Raw genomic sequence first — 23,420 nt, 5'->3', positions numbered from 1 at the left:
GCTTTTTGTTTACTTTTTCTTGGTTAAAATTTTATTTTCCAGCTTGGTTTCCTTTCAAAGCAACTATTTCTAGGTAAATATTATTTGTGTGTACCAAAATGATAAATGACCACAGAGTATGAATACACAGAATATAACTTTTCATCAGACTGCCATACTTTTAATTTAATATCCCTTTATCGTTTCAAGGAAAAATGATAGTTTGGTTCTAGAGTAAACACTCATCATGGCTTACCATCCCCATACTGAGGTTGCAGAATCTCTAATTACCTTGAAGCCCTACTCTGGGAAGGAAGACCAGAGAGTAGAGAGTCAGATTTAATGAGCCCTTATTATGCATTGTGCATTGTGCACTATGCTTTCGAAAACACTAACTCATTTGTTCCTCACAGAAACAATGGCCACTTTATATATAAGAAAACAGGATCTGAGGCTCATTAACAAGGCTCATTAACTTCTTTTTCATTATAGAAAAAACAACTTCCAACCCTTTATATGTGTGAAAGGACAACAGAGTTTACGTTCTTCGCTCTGTCTTGAGGAAGTCTCTTGGTCTCTCTTGTCTGTTACCTCATCAGTAAAATGGGTAATACATAAATAAATAGTAATTCCTTTTTTTATTGCTCTCACAGAGTTGTGAAGATAAAAATGAAATCCTGCATATATGAGAACTTTGAAAACTGCAAGGTGTCATATGATGATTAGTGACCATTTCTAGAAAGTATTGTTATTCATATGCATAAGCTGAGCAGTTAAGAAGTGACTTAAGGTGAAAAAGAACTTTCACGTGGACTGGCAGATACCATCTTCACTTCTGAGGAGGCAGGAGTAGGACCAGTGAGGAGAAGCTTGGCCTAAGGTACATCTTCTCCAGAAGTGCACCATGGCCCCTGAGTGTAAGATGAGGAAGGCTGCGGTGTTTTGCAATGCACTGAGTCTCATCACGGATAGATTAGCTTCTGTGGCATGTGAGTACTGGGGGCAGGGACGGGCTGCACCAGCAGGTACCTGATTAGAACAAGTGCCTTCAAAGGGGGTTCCCTGGGACTCAGCAAATTCACACCATATCATAGACTTAAAATGACTGTAGAACCTTGATTTAAGAAGAGCAACAAAAATAGGAAAAAAGGCCCAATTTCACTCACTTTTTTAATATCGCATTCATCAAGGTGATTCTGAATAAACTGAACACTGGCTGAAAAGTCGGCAGAATTAAATTCGTATGGAATATTCCATCCTAAGGGGCCAAACTTTCGGCGCTCCTTAAAAACACCAAAAAAAAAAAAAAAACAACTTTTGAGTTTAAAAATTGTACGTACCTGATTACATTTTTATTACTATCAAAATAAAATTAAGGCTATATTATCAAAATAAATTGACTTAGTTTAAAAGACTAGTATATACAATTTTGGATATACAGTCATGTCACTTAACGACGTGCTTACCTTCTGAGAAATCATTAAGCAATTTTATTATGCAAACATCTTAGAGGGTACTTAAGCAAACCTGAATGACGCAGCCTATACACACCTAGGCTACATGATCTAGCCTATTGCTCCCAGGCTACAGACCTGTGCAGCATGTTACTATACTGAATATTGTAGGCAACTGTAACATAATGGTAGGTATTTGTATCTAAATGTATCTAACCACAGAAAAGACACAGTAAAAATACATGACAATTTTATAGGACCACCACCATATTGACTGAAACGTTATGTGGCATATAGCCATATAAGAAATATTACTTCATGGCTCTATAGCTAAATGGTTTATAGAAACAAATCTCCAAAGCTTTACCAAGTTAAAGTCTTTGGGTTTAAAAAAAAGTCCAGGAGACCGACAACTCAAAAAAATGCAGTAGATTCTCAACAAATACCTGCTGAATAAACTGTTATTCTACACTGGACTCTTGAAAGTTTGAAATGTCAAATGCAAGGGTTTGATTTTTTTCAGTTGAATTACCTAAACCTCTTTCTAGAGCACTTCGACTCCATGATGGCTTCACTTTGCAATCTTGCCATTTCAGATTTTGAAAACTAAAACTTTCTGTCTTGAAACTTTCACATGACCTTCGTTTGTTTCCCTCTACTTAATCAAAGAGGGCCTAAGAGACTCCTATGAAATAGTGGCTATTTACAACTGCCAAACAATTCATAAATAATCAAACTGGACTCAGAGCAAATGATTCAATTGCTTTGATATTCCGGAGAGCATTTTAAAAGTATGGCAAGTATTAGACCTGATAGCTTCAAGAACTGATCATCCAACAAACCACATATATGAGTCCAAATGTTTCCATGCCACCCGCTTTCCCTATCCCAACACAAAAACAGTCTCTAACGAGGGTCCAATGATGTATTAGATTAGTTCCTAGAACCTAATTCTAGCGCGTGAGGTGAGGACCCATGTGGAGAGTAGAATCCCTTCTATGGGAATGTTTAATTCTACTCTTTTACCTCTAAATATATAGTAACTTTTCTTTTTCTTTTCTGCCTTCCTCAACTCAACACACACACACACACACACACACACACACACACACTGCCATTTTCACAAGCCATTTCGATATTTCTTGCTGCAGCTGTTGCATGCTTCAGATCCTAAATAATCCCACCATTTAAAAAAAAATCTAAATAACTTTTTGCTTAGACAAATTCATGAATAGGTCAGAGAAGGAATTCAGAAAATTCAAAGGTTTTAATTACTGAGTTTCAGGGTATGTTTTTAAAGTATTTAGTAAATTATTCACATTAATTTGGGTCTAGATATTCTGACCCTGGGAAATCAGACTAAGGGTAATAATAATAATAATAGTAATAATAATAGGAGTTGTTCTTAAAAACATAAATTACTACTGTTACTTCTAGACATAAGCTTCTTTAGTTTGGGTTGTCAGGCATTAGAGATTTGTCCTATGTGACACCCACTCCTATCCCTTAGCTAATTTGATCTAAGGTTGACAGCCAGCCCAAAAGGAACTGACCAGATTCCTTCTCCCAGGAATTTGGACTTAGGGCTTGTAATTGCTATCTGGGGCTTACACTAGGAAAACTTGTAAACTCAGGAGCTGGGACAAACCATCTTCCACCTTGTACTTAGAGGAGGTGACGAGGAGCAGAGGCCACAGCCTTGAAGGGAGGAGAGACTGTGCTGTCCCAGGCACAAGGGTGGGAGCCTTGTTCCCTCACACTGCTTCTCTTGACCTCTTTCTGCTTCCTATTCCCAGCATTCATGTTGCCTTGTGTGTGTGTGTGTGTGTGTGTATGTGTGTGTGTGTTTTCTTTTTAAATGTTTCCTACTGAAATACGTGGTCCTGTAACCAGATTTTGAGCCTTGACAGTGAAAACCATGTCTTCTATTTTTGTCTCCCCTTTTGCACGTCGGAGGAAAGAATCATGTTTGTCTTATAAACACGGGTTGATTATTACCAAGGCAAAAGGAACTCTTCTTCTGTAACAGACCAATGCTGAGGCTGACCCAGGGTTCGGAATTTCTGAAGTGGACCTCAGAAACATTCAGGTGAGCCTCTTCCAGATTATTCTAGGAGCAAGGGTGGGTTGAGACCATTGTGGGATATTAACATGAAAATTCATACAGTTAACCCTTTTAGTTCCTGGAATTTCTTCCATCTTGAGTACTTCGAAGAGAAGAATGCTTAATCACTTATTAGTGAAATGTGAATGCTTTCCCATTTTTGAAAAAGTGGATCAAAATTTACACCATGAGTTTTGCCTATGTGTTTGACTTAATTTTTAAATTATAATGTTCAGTTAGATGGATGGCTGAATGAAAAATAACTCCAATTACTAAAGCTGATCAAATTGGCTCCATGGAAATACTCCTATTTATTACTTTTATTTTTATTTTTTTATTGTACTTTAGGTTCTGGGGTACATGTGCAGATCATGCAGGACTGTTGCATAGGTACACACATGGCAATGTGGTTTGCTGCCTCCATCCCCGTCACCTATATCTGGCATTTCCCCCCATGTTATCCTTCCCTGACCTCTCCATCCACTCGCTGTCCCTTCCTTGCCCTACCAACAGATCCCAGCGTGTGATACTCCCCTTCCTGTGTCCATGTGTTCTCATGGTTCATCACCCACCTATCAGTGAGAACATGCAGTGTTTGATTTTCTGTTCTTGTGTCAGTTTGCTGAGAATTATGGTTTCCAGATTCATCCAAGTCCCTACAAAGGACACAAACTCATCATTTTTTATGGCTGCATAGTATTCCATGGTGTATATATACCACATTTTCCTGTCCCATCTACCATCGATGGGCATTTGGGTTGGCTCCAGGTCTTTGCTATTGTAAACAGTTCCACAATGAACATATGTGTGCATGTGTCTTTATAATAGAATGATTTGTAATCCTGTGGGTATATACTCAATAATAGGATTGCTGGCTCAAATGAAATTTCTATTTCTAGGTCCTTGAGGAATCACCACACTGTCTTCCACAATGGTTGAACTAGTTTACACTCCCACCAACAGTGTAAAAGTGTTCCTATTTCTCCACATCCTCTCCAGTATCTGTCTCCAGATTTTTTAATGATCGCCATTCTAACTGGCATGAGATGGTATCTCAATGTGGTTTTGATTTGCATTTCTCTAATAATCAGTGATGATGAGCATTTTTTCATATGTTTGTTGGCCTCATATATGTCTTTTTTTTACTTTTTTATGTTTTTTTTATTATTTATTTTTTATATGTATGTCTTCTTTTGAAAAGTGTCTGTTCATATCCTTCACCCATTTTTGAATGGGGTTATTTGTTTTTTTCTTGTAAATCTGTTTTAGTTCTTTGTAGATTCTGGATATTAGCCCTTTGTCAGATGGGTAGATTGCAAAAATTTTTTCCCATTCTGTTGGTTGCCGGTTCACTCCAATGATTGTTCTTTTGCTGTACAGAAGCTCTGGAGTTTAATTAGGTCCCATTTGTCTATTTTGGCTTTTGTTGCCAATGCTTTTGGTGTTTTAGTCATGAAGTCCTTGCCTATGTGTATGTCCTGAATGGTTTTGCCTAGGTTTTCTTCTAGGGTTTTTATGGTGTTAGATCTTATGTTTAAGTCTTTTTTTTTTTTTTTTTTTTTTTTGAGACAGAGTTTCGCTCTTGTTACCCAGGCTGGAGGGCAATGGCGCGATCTCGGCTCACCGCAACCTCCGCCTCCGCCTCCTGGGCTCAGGCAATTCTCCTGCCTCAGCCTCCTGAGTAGCTGGGATTACAGGCACACGCCACCAGGCCCAGCTAGTTTTTCGTATTTTTAGTAGAGACAGGGTTTCACCATGTTGACCAGGATGGTCTCGATCTCTCAACCTCGTGATCCACCCGCCTCAGCCTCCCAAAGTGCTGGGATTACAGGCTTGAGCCACCGCGCCCAGCTATGTTTAAGTCTTTAATCCATCTGGAGCTAATTTTAGTGTAAGGTGTCAGGAAGGGGTCCAGTTTCTGCTTTCTACACATTACTAACCAGTTTTCCCAACACCACTTATTAAAGAGGGAATCCTTTCCCTGTGGCTTGTTTTTGTCAGGTTTGTCAAAAATCAGATGGTTGCATATGTGGTAGATGTGTGGTACCCCTCCAGGGCCTCTGTTCTGTTCCATTGGTCTATATCTCTGTTTTGGTACCAGTACCATGCTGTTTTGATTACTGTAGCCTTGTAGTATAGTTTGAAGTCCAGTAGTGTGATGCCTGCAGCTTTGTTCTTTTTGCTTAGAATTGACTGGGCTATGTGGGCTCTCTTTTGGTTCCATATGAAGTTTAAGATGTGTTTTTCCAGTTCTATGAAGAAGGTCATTGGTAGCTTGATGGGGATAGTGTTGAATCTGTAAATTACTTTAGGCAGTATGGCCACTTTCACAATATTGATTCTTCCTAACCATGAGCATGGAATGTTTCTCCATCTGCTTGTGTCCTCTTACTTCGTTGAGCAGTGGTTTGTAGTTCTTCTTGAAGAGGTCCTTTATGTTCCTTGCTAGTTGTATTCCTAGGTATTTCATTCTCTTTTAGCAATTGTGAATGGCAGTTTGGTCTTCATTTGGTTGTCCTTAAGTCTGTTATTGGTATATAGGAATGCTTGTGATTTCTGCACATTGATTTTGTATCCTGAGACTTTGCTGAAGTTGCTTATCAGTTTCAGGAGATTTTGGGCTGAGACAATGGGGTCTTCTAAATATACAATCATGTCATCTGTAAATAGAGACAATTTGACTTCCTGCTTTCCTAATTGAATACACTCTTTTTTTTCTTGCCTAATTTCTCTGGCTAGAACTTCCAATACTATACTGAATAGGAGTGGTGAGAGAGGGCATCCTTGTCTAGTGCCAGATTTCAAAGGGAATGCTTTCAGTTTTTGCCCATTCAGTATGATATTGGCTGTAGGTTTGTCATAAATAGCTTTTATTGTTTTGAGATATATTCCTTAGATATCTAGTTTATTGAGAGTTTTTATCATAAAGGCTGTTGAATTTCATCAAAGGCCTTCTCTGCATCTATCGAGATAATCATGTGGTTTTTGTCTTTGGTTCTCTTTGTATGGTGGACTACATTTATAGACTTGTGTATGTTGAACCAGGCTTGCATCCCTGGAATGAAGCCTACTTGATCGTGATGGTTAAGCTTTTTGATGTGCTGTTGCAATCAGTTTGCCAGTATTTTATTGAAGATTTTTACATCTATGTTCATCATGGATATTGGCCTGAAGTTTTCTCTTTTTATTGAGTCTCTGCCAGGTTTTGGTATCAGGATGATGTTGGTCTCATAAAATGATTTGGGAAGGTTTCTCTCCTTTTGGATTGTTTGGAATAGTTTCAGAAGGAGTAGTACCAGCTCCTCTTTGTATGTCTGGTAGAATTCAGTTGTGAAACCATCTGGACCTGGACTTTTTTTGGGTGGTAGGCTATTAATTGCTGCCTCAACTTCAGTCCTTGTTATTGGTCTATTCAAGGTTTCAACTTCTTCCTGGTTTAGGCTTGGGAGTGTGCAAGTTTCCAGGAATTTATCCATTTCTTCCAGGTTTCCTGGTTTATGTGCATAGAGTTGTTTGTAGTAATCTCCGATTGCATTTGTATTTCTGTGGAGTCAGTGGTGATATCCCCTTTATCGTTTTTTATTGTATCTATTTGATTCTTCTCCCTTTTCTTTTTTTAATCTGGCTAGCAGTCTCTCTATTTTGCTGATTTTTTCAAAAAAAAAAACAGCTCCTGGATTTATTGATTTTTTGAAGGGTTTTTTCTGTCTCTATCTTCTTCATTTCTGCTCTGATCTTAGTTATTTCTTGTCTTCTGTTAGCTTTTGAGTTTTTTTTATCTTGCTCCTCTAGCTCTTTCAATTTTGATGATAGGGTGTCCATTTTAGATCTTTCCTCACTTCTCATGTGGGTATTTATTGCTATAAATTTCCCTCTAGACTCTGCTTTAAAAGTGTCCCAGAGATTCTGGTATGTTGTGTCTTCTTTCTCATTGGTTTCAAAGAACATCTTTATTTCTGCCTTCATTTCGTTGTATATCCAGTCGACATTCAGGAGCCAGTTGTTCAGTTTCCATGAAGTTGTGCAGTTCTGAGTTAGTTTCTTAATTCTGAGTTCTAATTTGATTGCACTGTGGTCTGAGAGACTGTTTGTTATGATTTCCCTTTTTTGTATTTACTGAGGAGTGATTTACTTCCAATTACATGGTCAGTTTCAGAGTAGGTGCAATGTGGTGCTGAGAGGAATGTATATTTTGTGGATTTGGGGTGGAGATTTCTGTAGATGTCTATTAGGTCTGCTTGGTCCATATCTGAGTTCAAGTCCTGGATATCCTTGTTAATTTTTTGTCTCATTGATCTGTCTAATATTGACAGTGGAGAAAAACTCCTATTTACATGCACTGAGCAATTGCAATTTAGTTGTTCCTTAAAATGTGTTTTGAAAATTGCCCTAATCCTAAGGTTTGCTTCATGTTTATATTTCTCACTACCAATTTTCACCTAAAGCATTTACTTTTTAAGTTGATTCACTAAGGTTATAAACTGATTAGCTCATCTTGGGAAAAGAAAAGCCCAAAATCTTAGTGGGTACCTTTTCTTTCACAAATAAAGTCATTTCATCTTCTTGATATATTTTTTTAATCACCTTGGAATACTCTCAGGATAGACTCAAACAGCTAGAACCTAAGAACTCATTTGGAAGACCAAAGCAAGGGGTTTTGTTAGACTTATATGGAATATTGAACTTCTTCAACTTAGTTAACATTTTTGAAACCATGGATGAGTCCTATGCAATACAATAAAAAATATTTAAAAGGATGCATTTTCAAGAAGTTTTAATCTGTTGCAAAAATAAGACTTAGATACAAGAAAAGAACAATGTGATAGTGAATATAATTAACTGTAAAAATTCAATAGATGATAAGCCTGAAGGAGACGTTCAATCAGAGGCTTCTGGGAAGAACGAAACTGAAGCTTATCTTGGCAAACAGAGAGAAGAGACTTCCAGGCTTGGCAAAGGCCATGAGCAAAACTAGGAACACAAAGCCTGTGACTCACAGCGAAGGCTGCAGACAGAAGGTTCTACTGCAGTAGAGGACTAGCTCCGGTGAGTAGCAGCAACTAAGTGCTCACATGCTTCAAGGCATGGAGTGTAGACAGATTTGAATGTTAAAACATCATTCGACAGAAGGGAGTTACTATACATCATTAAGCTGGCGAGTGATGATTTTAGCAAAACCAGTCCACTCTTCACTTAATTTGACTAATACAGTTTCTTATTTTTATTTCACAAAATATACAAAACTCTAAACTACTAGAGAAATATGGAAAACTTGGAAACATGAAAAAGTCCCTAGAACACTGAAGAAAAGTTGCTTAATGGAGTCACCATTTTCACAGAGCCACTTCCAATTTTATGGTAAGGTCTATCTCAGCAGTTCTCAAAGACCTGCAGAATCATTTCATATCTTCAAAACAAGACAACTGGAGTTAACTAACACCAATAACTGGGGCTAATATACAATGAAAAATGCAAGCCTCACTAGACAACATAAGGGAAACTTTTCTAGGTAAAAAGTTAACAGAAACAGCCAGAATCTCTGGGAAACACTATGGAGCAGAGTATAAAAGATAAACCTGTATCATATTATCATAATTATTCAAAGACATTTAAATGGGGAATTGTACAATCATGTCTCCCCAAAGCAAGAACTTTATATACACTGATAAATTTGAAAGGAATGTTTATCAAGGCTGAAACTTGAGAAACAAAACAAAATGTAGGGGAAGTAAACACTTTTCCGAATGAAGAACTGTTAATAGTAAGATTCCTTGGGCCCTGTTGATAGGGTCCCTTTTATTTAATATCTAAATAATTTTTAAGGGCCATGATAAAATTACCAAGGTTGCAACTGCCACTACAAGCCCTTAGAGAGCCTAATCAATAAATTTATTTATAAAAGGAAAATGAAAAACAAAAGAATGCCTTACCTCACAGAGTTAAATATACGCTCTTTGAAAAGTCAGAAAGATATATACAGTTCAATATGGACAAACAAAGGTGACAGGGAGAAAAACTTCCAGACTATGGAATAGATGTAAAATGATTTAAGACTCTTCCCTTAAGGGTTGTGGCCATTTGGCCATCATTTTCAATTCTTGCTGCATATTAGAATCACTTGGAAGTTTTAAAAAAGCCTGAGCTCCTTCTTTTTGGCCTTCCAGGGATTCTGACTGAAGTGTCACGTCCTGGGGTGCAGGCATTGGCTGAGAAGACCATTGATTAAGACATTTACTTGGTCCAATGCACATCTCAAAGAGTGCCACGTTGACAATCAATAGGAAAAAAATAACACATAGAACATTATCCTGATCTTCTGCAGGAGCTGTTAGGGGGTGGCTAAAAATTTAATGATTTGAGTTTCAAAAGACCAAGATTTTGGAAGAGAATGTGCTAAAAAATAATAATAATAATAAAATCCCAAAGGGTGAATGTGGGCTTGCTCTGAAATCCAGAACAATGCTATACTGAAGTGCCTAGGGAAGTGTAGAGACAGAATACTGAGGCCAGAGAGAAGCTTCCCTTCTAGGTAATCTTCAAAAGGATGCTGAACTGTTCTCAGGGAGTGGCAGCCAAACTGAGCCCAGGCACACACGAGGGTCCTTGGAGTAAAAGGCTCCCATGGGGAGGGCAGAAGGGCCACTGGCAAAAGCAGAGACATCACTGGACTGCAGCAGGGGTGGGAGCTTCAGCAGAAACTTCCCCTCTCAGGGTAGCTGCTAGTGCCCTACGTGGATAGTAAGTTACTGGAGGAGAGGGCAATAGTAGGGGAAGCAGAGCTTAGTGCAGAGTTGCCTTGTGCATCTATGCATGTTCTCATTGTAGCACCCAGGGCATCCTCCTCCTGGGATAGCCTGCTCCCACCTCAAGAATAAAGCAAACCACACCCTCCTCCACCACTCTTCTGCCCAAGTTATCTTTGACCAGCCAAATCTACTTCCCCTTCTCCCAGGAAAGGAGAGGTGCTCATTTCATTCCCTACAACAGAAGTAGAATCCACATATCATGCCTATGAATTGGGGTAAGCTGATGGCATAGTGCCACCCAAACCAGGATTCAATGGGATAAATTACATTTTTTACTAGAGAGCAGGCAGGGAGTTGGCTGTTTTACTACTGGGTTCTGCATTGTCATGTGGGATGAACTCCAGCATGAACCCCTCAGGAGCTTCAGATTCTGTGCCTACTTCTTTTTTCAATCTCTGCAAGAACAAAAGTACATATAACATGTTTGTCTAAAGCAAAGGATACCTGCTTTAATTTGGAGGACTCAATTAATTAATGAACAAATCAGATGTTTGGCTCTTATACTCATCACTAGAAGGAGAGAGAAACGTAAGTCACAAACTACCTAGTCCACAACATTCCTTTCTGTAGCAGTTGAGTCTCAGATGTTCAGGTGCACACAAATCACATAGGTATCTTGGTGCAATGCAGACTGACTCAGGAGAGTCTGAGGTGGCAACTGAGATCCACCTCCAACAAGGTACCAAGCGATGTTAATGCTTCTGGCCCAAGACAGCAAGTCTCTAAAGAATTTTGGATTTGTCTATCAAGCTGGCCCTATCCTAACCAAGGGAAAAAAATGTATTTAGGCAAAATCACAGCAAACATATCTGTGAAATTTCTGAAACACAGTTCTAAAATTCCTGGGAGATTTTGGAAATATCACAGTAAACACTTCTGAAATTGATGAAAAAGGATTACCTACACTCAATGTATTATCGCAGAACTGGATGACAGAATTGCAGAAACTGAAAACACCTTGAAAGCTCGCCTACTTCTGCCTCTAACCGCATAGATGGGAAAACAGAGGAACTGAGAGAGACATCACTTGATCAGCTGATTCCAGCTAACTGATTTCATAGCAAGCACGAAAGTCCAGGCCTCCTGACTCTCAGTGAAGTGTTATTTCTAGCCCTCTATTATTTGTTTTTGAGAAATATTCAGCCTTTTATTCTTGGATACTCCACTAGCAACTTCACCGCCCTAGCAGTGACAATATTTTTTCTCCATTTTAACTAAAACACATGTGCTGTTAAGTGCAAGGGCACTTCAGCCCCATGACCGGACCATGGTCCTGTTGCTCTTCTCCCTTTTAGCACTTGGATAATGGCCACTAAAAACACAGGGCACCACATTAACCCTATGGAAAATACCCCCAACCAGCCCTCCATGATAAGCATAGTGGAAGAGTTGAATCATCACTACTGGGAACAGAATCATAAAACACGTTATTAGTGAATTGGGAATGAAATAACAGTTAAAGCAATATTTGCATTACAGTGTGATAAGGTCTAGCAAAGTGAACAGTTCCCAGATAAGAATGTATGAAATAGGCTCCAGTGACTTGAAAGCTGTAACTGACAATCCAAAGGCCACAATGGAACTTAGTATAGATAGCCACCAGCAAAGCAGTTAATTGGATTTTAACTCTCTCAGGGTTAGGAGACAAACACCACAGCCCTCTCTGTTGGGTAGCCAGGAACCTAGTAAAGTGGTAGGGATCACAAATCAGGGGTAAGTGAACACAGTATTTTCTTGGGTGAGCAGTAAGTTCCCCTCCATCTTTGGATAGGGCAGGGAGAGGTAATGTGAAGTCCTGCACATCCCTGTGCACAGCTAAAAGCATGACTCCTGGGATATGCCAACAGATTTATTTGTCCTTCATCCCAGCCTCACGGAAGAAAGAAATTCAGGAAGGGGTTAAAGGAATCTCTTCAATTCTCTGTGAAATAAAGGAATAAATCAAGTGCATTGAAAGTATAAAGTTTTTGAATTGCAGAACAAAATATAAAATTCAGATGCAGAACAAAACACTAACAATAATTTTAAAAATCGTAACAGACAAGTTGCTTGGTAACCATACAATTATTAAATTACCACAACAGTACTAAGACTGTAAAAGCAAACAGCAAACGACTTAAGAAAGACAAGGAGCTGCTGTTAATTCTCCTCCTCCAACATCACCACCACTTTTACTGTCAGGTAATACAGAGTCACAACCGGCCACCCCTAGTTCAGCCAATCCCAGTCAACCACATTTAAAGAGTACTTAACATCTTTGAGATGGTGATAATCCTATCTTGAAATGTGGTTGTTAGTGTTACAGGAGATGGTTCACATAAAATTCTTGGCCAGCACAGGCACTTTCAAAACCAAGCTCCTATCTTTATAATCCATTTGCTCACTCTACAAATATTTATTGGGCTCTGACAATCCCCTGTGTGCTGTTGTGACAGTGGGAGAGTCAGCAGTTACAAAAGAAGACAGTTTTCACCCTGGAGAATTTTACATTCCAATAGTCAGGGTTGGGGGTTGGGGCAGGAGGCACACACAAAATAAATAAACAAATATACACGATTCCAGGTGGGGAAAGCACTATGAGGGAAAATACAGTAAGGCGAGAGAGTGGCAATGGATAGCAGCTTCCTGGAAGGCCTCTCCAATGAAGCCACAGCACATCACCAGCCATCCCCTGACTGTGAAAACTGATTTTCGTAGTTACCTGCACAGTGGAGTGTAAAAATGCTACTGTGTAAAGCATCGGCTTCCACATGGGTAAATTGCTGATGTCCAGAAGGTCTTGATTAATTCCAGCAAATGTCCTTTTCAAACCTGCACGTACACCTTGGGGTGGCTCATTAGTGAATTTGAGAGAGGTCTGTCATGGAGAGAAAACGGTTGTTTTGTTTCTATAAATTACTATAGAGAATAAAATAGAAATTGCAATATTAGGCTGAGTATCTTTTATCTGAAATGCTTGAGACTAGAAGTGTTTTGGATTTCAGATTTTTTTCAGATTTTGGAATATTAGCATTAAATTATTATATGAGATTTCCTTTGAGCATTATGTTGGCACTGAGAATGTTTCAGATTTTGGAGCATTTCAGGTTTTGATGATCAGATTTAGGATGCTCAATCTGTACATCAGAAAACAATATGCTTATGGTACATAAAGTGCAGACAAAGTTCAGCACTGTATCAACTAAGTACCTCGATCAGAGCTGAAACTCAATAAATTGGTACCGAGTCTTAGAACTCTTCTGTGGAAATATTGACTACAGACTAACTTTGCTGTCAAGATTTTGACAGTGACAGTATTATAGTATAAGATTTTGCAGTCCACACTCTACAGCACCAAAAAGCCCTGTTGTGTTCCCATCTTTCAACAGTGTCAATTATGCCATCTTTATTTCTATAACTCTCAATGAAAAGACATTTAGTAACAAACCTGAAGCAATGTAATTGGAAATCTATCGTGGGGCTCCGTAGTTATCCATACTCGGAAAGAATCATCACTGGCTTCAGTGGTCATTAGCGTCTCTAGTAACTCCTCCATGAATTCCAGGCCAAGATGGCAATTTTGCAGTAATACCCAACCACCCTGTGTCCAAAAATGAGTTCGTATTTATTTCTTATAACTTTTTTGCTATGATTTTAATAAAACAAAATGCACAAATTATTTTAAAAGCCATGTGAATACTCTTGAACACATTTTTCTAAATTACATGTCAGTACAATCACTTCTTCTGCTATTGGTACAAGCTAATTACTCAGAATCAAGTGGGTTCAAAATGATTGCATTCTGCCACCCCTGGTTCATAAAGGAACAGAAAATAAAACTTGAAGTCAGTCTTGTGTGTAAGTACAGTGTGTGCACCATCTAACGGTGGGAACAGGTATTGTGGAATCAGTAACTTACGTTGTCCTGCCTAAGGTAAATTAGAACTGACTCACTCCCAAAACCAGCAAGACTGGTTCATAGTCATTCATAGTTACAAAGAAAGATACACATAATCTCATGAAAGTTGTAGACAATACATTTGGTGACATTTACCACCATAATGCTAAGCTTTATTCTTTACCATCACTCTTCTCACACATTCCTGAAACCACGTAACTTATTAAGCACTTTCTTACTTGATAAAACCACCTTAAACGATATGTCACAAAACCATCACTGCCCTGTGAGAACATAGTTTCTTCCCAAGACATTTTAATACCCTTATGTAAGAATCAGCTGGCCAGGCAGTGTGGCTCAGTACTGTAATCCCAGTACTTTGAGAGGCCAAGGAGGGCAGATCATGAGGTCAAGAGATCAAGACCATCCTGGCCAACATGGTGAAATCCTGTCTCTACTAAAAATACAAAAATTAGCTGGGCGTGGTGGTGTGCGCCGGTAGTCCTAGCTACTCAGGAGGCTGAGGCAGGAGAATTGCTTGAACCCGGGAGGAGGAGGTTGCAGTGAGCCAAGATCACGCCACTGCCCTCCAGCCTGGCGATAGAGTGAGACTCTGTCTCAAAAAAAAAAAAAAAGAATCAGCTATATTGAACTACATAAAACTACAAAATAGCATGATAAATATATAGCAAAGCGTATATACTTGTGTATCAAATGTAAGAGAAAATACAACTCACACCGGCTTAACTAGCAAAGGGGATATACTATCTATACAACCAGGGTTTCAGAGGAAGACGGCATTCCAGATTAGTCTGTGTCATCACAGACCCACTTGCTTTCTGGTTCCCCACTCTGCATTCCACAATGCCGGCTTTATCCTAAACGTGGTGTCCGTCAAGGCAGCAGCGTGACTGCACCTGCTCATATTTGGCTTTCTTTTCTGATTATGCCATATCATCAATACATACCCCGTTCTGACAAACAGAGCATGAAAGTTATAAAGGCTAGTATTCCAAAGATGGTTAATGTGAACACAGTATTTAAATTAAAAAGCTTTATGGTCATAGAAACTACAGAAATTTAAGGACCAAAGTTAAACTGTCAAATCACTCAATAGAGTAAAAGAGTTGATCCAAGTAAAAATAATTATGTATAATTGCTTTGAGATATACATGTATAAATTAAATAAATTATTGAATTTAATTAAGTGATAAAGATTAGGGCTTAGGGTATTTGAGAATTAATGACTAGCTGGAAAATTTGATGACCCAAGCAGAATTTTAGCCCATTAACCTCTCTGGTCATTAATTCCCGGGGAAAAGCTGCACCAAAGTTTGTACAGACATTCTGAGATCAAAAGCTTAAAAATAAACCAAGATCTTATTTTATTTTTATAAATGGTATAATTTCTTATTACAGCTGAAATGGCTATCTACAGAACATTTCTAGAAAATTAATGACCTGTGTATTTATTAGGTGTGATGGGAAATCTTTCTCAACACTCCATTCAGCTTGCAATTTTCAGTGAAAACCATTATCAATATTTAAACATAACATCCTTAAATATTTCTTATTTGCCTGAAACTATCCATTAATGAAAAATGAAAGTCTGCCTTTAACCGAAAAGGGAGATTTAACTGTCTCAATCTGTCACTTCTTAAGTACTACCTATTAATATTGATCATGAAATTCCAAGACTGCTAGAGCTGCATTCTTAGAGACTGGAAGGTGTGTCTCCCAAACTATAAAACAAACAAAAAATCAGTGAAGATCAAATGGTGCATATACTATAGAAAATGGAATAAGCTTTCCACGAGAATATCAGGAGGAAACTAGATTGAGCTTTAAAATTCACAGGTAATGATAAGCAAAAGCGGAAAATCAGGATTGAGCATCAGGAGAATGTGGTAGCATCCATGACTGTGTTGCAGCAGGAGCAGTTGTTTCTTGTCACATACCTGCTGCATTGACATCTGAATCAGCTTTCGAGCATGTACTTCTTGTCCTTGCCCCATTGAGATAGTTCTACATTCTGTAACACAGGAGAAAGTTCACTGTGATCAAACATAAATCTTATAGCATAATTAGAATGAAAAATTAATTTCTGAATGATTAGAGACTCCTTCAATTGTTTCTAAGAAAAAAATATTTGCTGTTTGAACAGGCCTGGCCTTTGATTTTGTGGATCAGAGAAATGCATGAAGCAGAACTGGAAAGGTGAGAGTAGGGAGCGGTCAGGAATGTTTTTTGGTGAACATACTTTTTTATGTACAAATTCATGTCACAATCCATAGAGGCCATTTGCTTCTTCTTTCCAATATTAATGATTTTATTTCATTGTCTGGTCTGATTGCCCTATCTACAACCTCCAATACAATGCTGACTACAGGTGGTGAGAGTAGACATCTTTGTCTTTCTCCTGAGCTTTAGGAGAAGGCATTCAGTCTTTTACCATTAAGTGTGATGTTAACTATGAGGGTTTTTTTGTAGGTGCCTTTTATCAGGTGGAGAAAATTTCCTCTTATTCCTAGTTTTCTAAGCATATTTATCAATGTTTTTGATGGTTTTTTTTTTTTTTTTTTTTGCATCTGCAATGGGGTAAATGTTTATGCTCCCCTAAACTTCTTTTTTTTTTTTTTTTTTTTTGAGACGGAGTTTTGCTCTTGTTACCCAGGCTGGAGTGCAATGGCGCGATCTCAGCTCACCGCAACCTCCGCCTCCTGGGTTCAGGCAATTCTCCTGCCTCAGCCTCCTGAGTAGCTGGGATTACAGGCATGTGCCACCATGCCCAGCTACTTTTTTGTGTTTTTAGTAGAGACGGGGTTTCACCATGTTGACCAGGATGGTTTCGATCTCTTTACCTTGTGATCCACCCGCCACGGCCTCCCAAAGTGCTGGGATTACAGGCTTGAGCCACCGCGCCTGGCCTGCTCCCCTAAACTTCTTATGTTGAAACCTAAATTCCAAGGTGATGGTACTAAGAAGCAGTATTAGGAGTGGGATTAGTGACCTTATAAAAGATGCCCAAGAGAGGCCTCTTGCTCCTTCCACCATGTAAGGACACAATGAGAAGGCATCTATGAAATAGGAAACAGGTCCTTATCAGATACTGAATCTGCCAGGGTCTTGATCTTGGACTCTCAACCTCCAGAACGTTGAGAAATAAATTTCTGTGGCTTATAAGCTACCCAGTCTATGGTATTTTGTTATAGCGGCTCAAACATACTAAGACAGCATCTAATGATATGATCATGCGGTTTGGGTGTGTTATTCTACTAATATGATATATTACATTGACTGATATCCACATATTTAACAAATCTTACACTCCTGGGATTATTCACTTTGTCGTAGTGGATAATGCTTTTACAGGTATTGATCAACTTACGACCTATGCAACTTATGATCATTTGACTTTACGACCACAATCGCTAGCCACGACTGCTCCGCGTCTGGCAGCGCAAACCTTGCCCAGCTGGGCATACAACAGTGCGGACCAGCTTCTGGCAGCACTACCATCTCCGCGTGAACCATTTCAGCTGTACATGTAGCCTACTCAACTTATGACCAAATCATGTTACGACCGTTCCGCGGTCCCGACCGTGGTGCTAAGTCGAGCACTAGCTGTATATAGTACTGCATTTGTTGTGATGGTATTTTGTTGAGGACTTTGCTTCTATGTTCCTAAGGGATAATGGCCTGTAGTATTTTTGCGTGTGTGATGTCTTTGTCTACATTTGGTATCATGGTAATACTGGTTTCAGAATGAGTTAAAAAGTGTTCCTTCCTCTTTTATTTTTTAGAAAAGCTTGAGAAAAACCAGCGCTATTCTTTAAAAATTTGCTAGAATTCACCAATGAAGCCATCTGGGACTGAGACTCCTTTTGTGGGAATTTTTTGATTAATGAATGAAAAATCCATACTTCTTATGGCTCTATTCAGATTTTCTACTTCTTCTTGAGCCAGTTTCAATAGTTACCACTTTCTAATAATTTTTCCATTTCATCTAGGTTATCTAATTTGTTGGCATAATTGTTCACAGTATTCCCTTAGGATTTTTAAAATTTTGGTGAGGTCAGTAGTTACATCCCTCTTTCATTGCTGATTTTAGTAATCTTCACTTTCTCTTCTTCATTCTTGGTTAGTTTAGCTAAATATTTGTCAATTTTGTTGATTTTTCAAAAAAGATACTTTTGGCTTCTTGATTCTTTATTTTTCTATTATCTGGCTTTTTTCAGTCAAATATTTATTATTTCCTTTGTTTTGACTACTTTGAGTTTAGTTTGCTCTTCTTTTCTAAGTTTCTTAAAGTAGAAAGTTGTTATTAATTTGTAATCTTTCTTCATTTAATATAAGGTAATGAATATTTGATATCTTTTCTGAATGGCCTGGGGAAAACAAAAATTGATTGGCATTGAAAAAGTGAGAAATCTTCCCAACTCAAGTAAGGAGAGGGGCCAATGAGACGAGGCAGAATAGGCTGAGTTTCTGGGGTGGGGGCAAGAACTGCCAAGACATCATAAGAGGGACGCTCCAGAGAAGCATGTTTGCAGGGAACATTGGAGGAAGCGTTGCCAGTGATATCATGTAATTAAACTCTGGTGGTTTGGGTTTGGTTTTAATTGTTTGTATTTGAAAGACTTTAGTAAAATTTGACTGGCTTTGTATTCCTTTCCAAAATTAGGCTTGTGTCCTTCCACATTTCTTCCTTTTTTGGACTTTTTATTTCTAATCAAATAATATATGTTCACATAAAAAGATTTGAAAAAATACAGGAGAGTATAAAGAAGGAAATGAAAATCAGCAGTATCCTTCCTTAGAGATCTTTATTCTAATCCTTTAACATGCATAATCCACAATCCCTTACCTTCATGTCAAAATTCAGAAAGATCTGAAAATGGAAAATCAGCTTTTGGAGACAAAAGCTGACCTGAACAGACGTGAGGCTATGTGTAGTCTTTATTTATCCCTGTCTTCCTGAATATTTATGTTCCATGTATTATGTAACACACTGCAGTGTGTTACATAATACATGGAAAATCACCTTTATAAAAATCAGAAAATTCTGATTTCTGAAACATATCTGGCCCCAAGAGTTTTGAATAAGGGTTTGTAGACTTATCTGTATTAAATTTTATATACATATGTATGTATTATACATTATTTTATTTTATTTATTTATTTATTTGAGACAGAATCTTGCTCTGTCACCCAGGCTGGAGTGCAGTGGTGCAATACGAGCTCACTGCAACCTCCACCTCCCGGGTTCAAGAGATTCTCATGCCTCAGCCTCCTGAGTAGTTGGGATTACAGTCATGCACCACCACGCCCAGCTAATTTTGTATTTTTAGTAGAGATGGGGTTTCTCCATGTTGGTCAGGCTGGTCTCGACCTCCTGACCTCCGATGATCCACCCACCTGGGCCTCCCAAAGTGCAGGGATTAAAGGCGTGCGCCAGTGTGCCTGGCCCCAGTGTGTAGTCTTTTATTCCTCACCCCCCTCACACCTTTTCTCCTGAATTCCCCAAGTCCATTGTATCATTCTTATGCTTTTGTGTCCTCATAGCTTAGTTCCCACTTATGAGTGAAAATATATGATATTTGGGTTTCCATTCCTGAGTTACTTCACTTAGAATAATGGTCTCCAATTCCATCAAGGTTGCTGCAAAGCCATTATTTCATTTCTTTTTCTACCATACAGATGTTTTAAAACTCATCCAGTTACAGTATGTATCTTGCCCCTTTGGTTTTAGACTCAGGTATTATGATTAAAAAAATCTTAGCCACTCAATAGCATATAACTAATTGAATATATTCTATTTCTTCTTTTATAGTTTAATTTAAAGCACTTAATGCCTTAATCAACCTAGAATTTATTTTAGAGTTTAATGTGAGGTAAAACTTTTATGTTTTCTGAAGTTAACCTGTTATCTCAACACTGTTTACTGTGTAACCCATTTTTCCTCCACTGATTGGAAATGCAAATCTTATCACATATTAAGCCATTGTATATACAAGAATCTAATTTTGGCACTTTCATTTTGCTCCATTGATTTGTTTATCTACTCTACACCAGTTACATGCTGATCAAATTATTGCCATTTGATAACATTTAAAAAATCTAGTGGTGCTGGTTCCCCATTATTTCCCCACCCCCACCCCCCGCCCACTTCAAGCTTTCTTAGCTATTCTTGTCCATTTACAGTTCTAGAAGATCTAATATCCCTCTACTATCCAACTAGAAAACAATGCTGTTTGAGCTGCAATTAGAATTGCTTTCAATTTATAGATTAATTTAGGGAATTTTGACATCTTTACAATATTGAATCTCTATACTGGGAATGTGGCTTACCTCTCCATTTATTCTAACTACTTTCATGTCTCTAAGAAAGCTTTACAGCTTTCTTTAAATGAGTATTTTAAGAATTATTCCTCAGTTTTATTTTTTATTGCTATAATGAAGCAGAGTTTTACATCTTATTTTACAAGAAAGCATCATTTTTTATATATTTATTTTGTAAACAGTCACCTCACTGAACTATTAGACTATTAAGTCTAATAGTTTTTCATTGATTCATTTGTTTTTCGTTAGACAATTATGTTGTCTAAGAATAATGTTGATTTTGTCCCTCCTTTCCAGTAGTTACATGTGTTATTTATTATTCTTTCAATACATTAGCTATATCTTCTATAACACAATGCTAAATAACAGTGGCAATAGCAGACATCTGTATCTGATTTTAAGGGATATGTCTCTAGTTGTTCACCAATAAGTATTATATTGATGTTTGGGGTTCACAATCATTACCATATAAATAAAATATCCTTCTGTTCCTACATTTCAAAAGTCAAATATGTGTTGAATTTCTATAAAATGCTTTTATAGCACCCATCAAGATAACAGTATGATAGCTTAAGGAAAATTCTCTTATTGTTGTGATGAGATTTCTTAATATTGCATCTTCTTATATTTGTCCATGTGTTCGAACTTGGACAAGGCACATTATTCTTTGCCCAGCTAATTTTTGTATTTTTAGTAGAGATGGGTTTCACCATGTTGGTCAGGTTGGCCTCAAATTCCTGACCTCAGATGATCCATCCACCTCAGCCTCCCTCCCAAAGTGCTGGGATTATAGGCGTAAGCCACCACACCAGTCCAATTTCTTTATTTTACAGTTACTATCTGGGTCAGTTTACTATTTCAGAATAATACAAATGAAGAAGAAAATAAAGAACCACATGAAGTGGTTCACATCTGTAATCCCAACACTTTAGGAGGCCAAGGAGGGAGGATCACTTGAGCTCACGAGTTCAAGACCAGCCTGGGCAACATAATGAGACCTCATTTCTACACACACACACACAAAAAAATTGCTAGAAATAGTGGCGTGTGCCTGTATTCCCAGCACTCAGAAGGCTGAGGTGGGAGGATCACTTGAGCCTGGGAGGTCGAGGCTGTAGTGAGCCATGATTGTATCACCATATTCCAGTGAGACTCTATATCAAAAAAAAAAAAAAAAGGAAAATGTGTTCTCTTTTTCCATCTTTTGGAACAGAATATACCATGTGAGAGTTCTTGAAAGTTTTAAAGGACTTATCAGAAAATTACCCAAGCCTAGAGCCTTTGCTGAGATAATAATTTTAAAACTTCTACTTTTTCCCTCCTTCATTATTGGTTTATTCAGGGTTTTCTACCTTTTCTAAGGAAATTTTCTAAATTTGAATGTTTTTATAAATTTGCCAAATTTAATGAGATGCTCTAATTTATTACCGTAATTACAAATCATTCTCTCATTATTTAAAATATCAAAATATTTCATCTGTACATATTGTCGCATCAGTTTTCCCACTTCTACTTTTGTGTACTTGTGGGTTTTTATGTATTTGTTCTCTTTTGCTTGTTTTTAGATGTTCTTTTTAAGTCCATCCTTTTTCTGAGAACTCCCTCCTCCCCTGTTCGGGTTCCTAGAAGGGTTCTCATGCTAAATCCATCTGCTTTCTCCACTTTGCCCAGGTACCCATTACTTTGTGCAGAATTTATCTGCTCCAAATTTCTCACTACAAAGCTTGACCAGTACAAGACAAGATCCATAACCTGCAGTTTTCCTTCTCCTCTTTTCCTACAAAAACTTATTTGATTCCGTCCCATCCTCATGTTACTTTCAGGTAACTGCTTAATTCATTCAATGAAAAAATGAGAAAGAATGAAAAAGAAAGACCAATGAGAGAAGTGGGGTTCCTGAGATAAGTCCTGAACCAGATCTGCCACCAACTAGATCTGGGGCCTTATCTCCAAGACCACAGTTTTCCCCAACTGTGGAAAAAAAAAAAAAAAAGTTGGAGTTCAAGATTTCCAGTCCCATTCACCTTAAGCATTCTGTAATTATTCATTACCTGGATTTTCAAATAAAATATTTTTATTATACTTTAGGTTCTGGGGTACATGGTCAGATCATGCAGGATTGTTACATAGGTATACACATGCCTTGGTGGTTTGCTGCATCCATCCCCCTGTCATTTACATTAGGTATTTCTCCTAATATTATCCCTCCCCAATCCCCCCAACCCCTGCTATCCCTCCTTTACCCACCCCTAACAGGCCCGTGTGTGATGTTCCCCTCCCTGTGTCCATGTGTTCTGACTAAATTAACATGTTACTCTGTCTGTGTAATAGTTCCATTTTAACAGCTGTCTTTGGGACTTTCAATCCAAAGCAGCAAGCAGCATGAGATTTCCTAATACTGCTAAAAATGATTTGGCAATAGGATTCATTTAATCCTTCAGTGTTAAAACCAAATCTATGCTGTTTCAGTATCCTAATAATCAATTAGGATTATTTGGGTGCCTCCAGTCTGGGTGACAGAGTGAGACTCTGTCACAAAAAAAAAAAAAAAAAAAAAAAAAAAAAGGATTGTTGTTGAAAAAGTAAAGTAGTAGCAAGAAATAGCAATCAGCAAATTGCCAAGCAAAGCAGTATGATAACACTAAAGGAGTAAAGGAGACAGTACAAGTCTGCCCTTTTGTATTCATTGAATGTCAGTTATAATTCAAGGAAACCTTGAATTTCTTAATTATGTTCTTAAATGACAACATTTGGAATGGCAACTCTAGTTGAATACTCCTTCTTCCAGGGATTGTATCTCCTTCTAAGAAATGCCCCCCATATCAGCTCCATACATAAGGTTTCTACTATGAACCTAT

The 23,420-nt window shown here is 38.0% G+C and overlaps 1 protein-coding gene across 1 annotated transcript in view; it reads right to left on the bottom strand.

The window, feature by feature from the left end:
- DNAH8 (dynein axonemal heavy chain 8) overlaps positions 1–23,420 on the bottom strand; it is a 313,022-nt gene that overhangs the window by 45,975 nt on the left and 243,627 nt on the right. The window contains exons 82-85 of the mRNA XM_039467518.2: positions 16,179–16,252; positions 13,771–13,923; positions 13,045–13,200; positions 1,146–1,262 (exon numbers count right to left, since the gene is read on the bottom strand). Coding sequence (XP_039323452.2) covers positions 1,146–1,262; positions 13,045–13,200; positions 13,771–13,923; positions 16,179–16,252 — 500 coding nt within the window. The remainder of the gene's footprint in view (positions 1–1,145; positions 1,263–13,044; positions 13,201–13,770; positions 13,924–16,178; positions 16,253–23,420) is intronic.

Source organism: Saimiri boliviensis, chromosome 4 (genome assembly GCF_048565385.1).
Source record: "Saimiri boliviensis isolate mSaiBol1 chromosome 4, mSaiBol1.pri, whole genome shotgun sequence".
NCBI classification, from domain to species: domain Eukaryota; kingdom Metazoa; phylum Chordata; class Mammalia; order Primates; family Cebidae; genus Saimiri; species Saimiri boliviensis.
The sequence above is the reverse complement of the archived record's forward strand: the minus strand, read 5'-3'. Positions and strand labels throughout refer to the sequence as shown.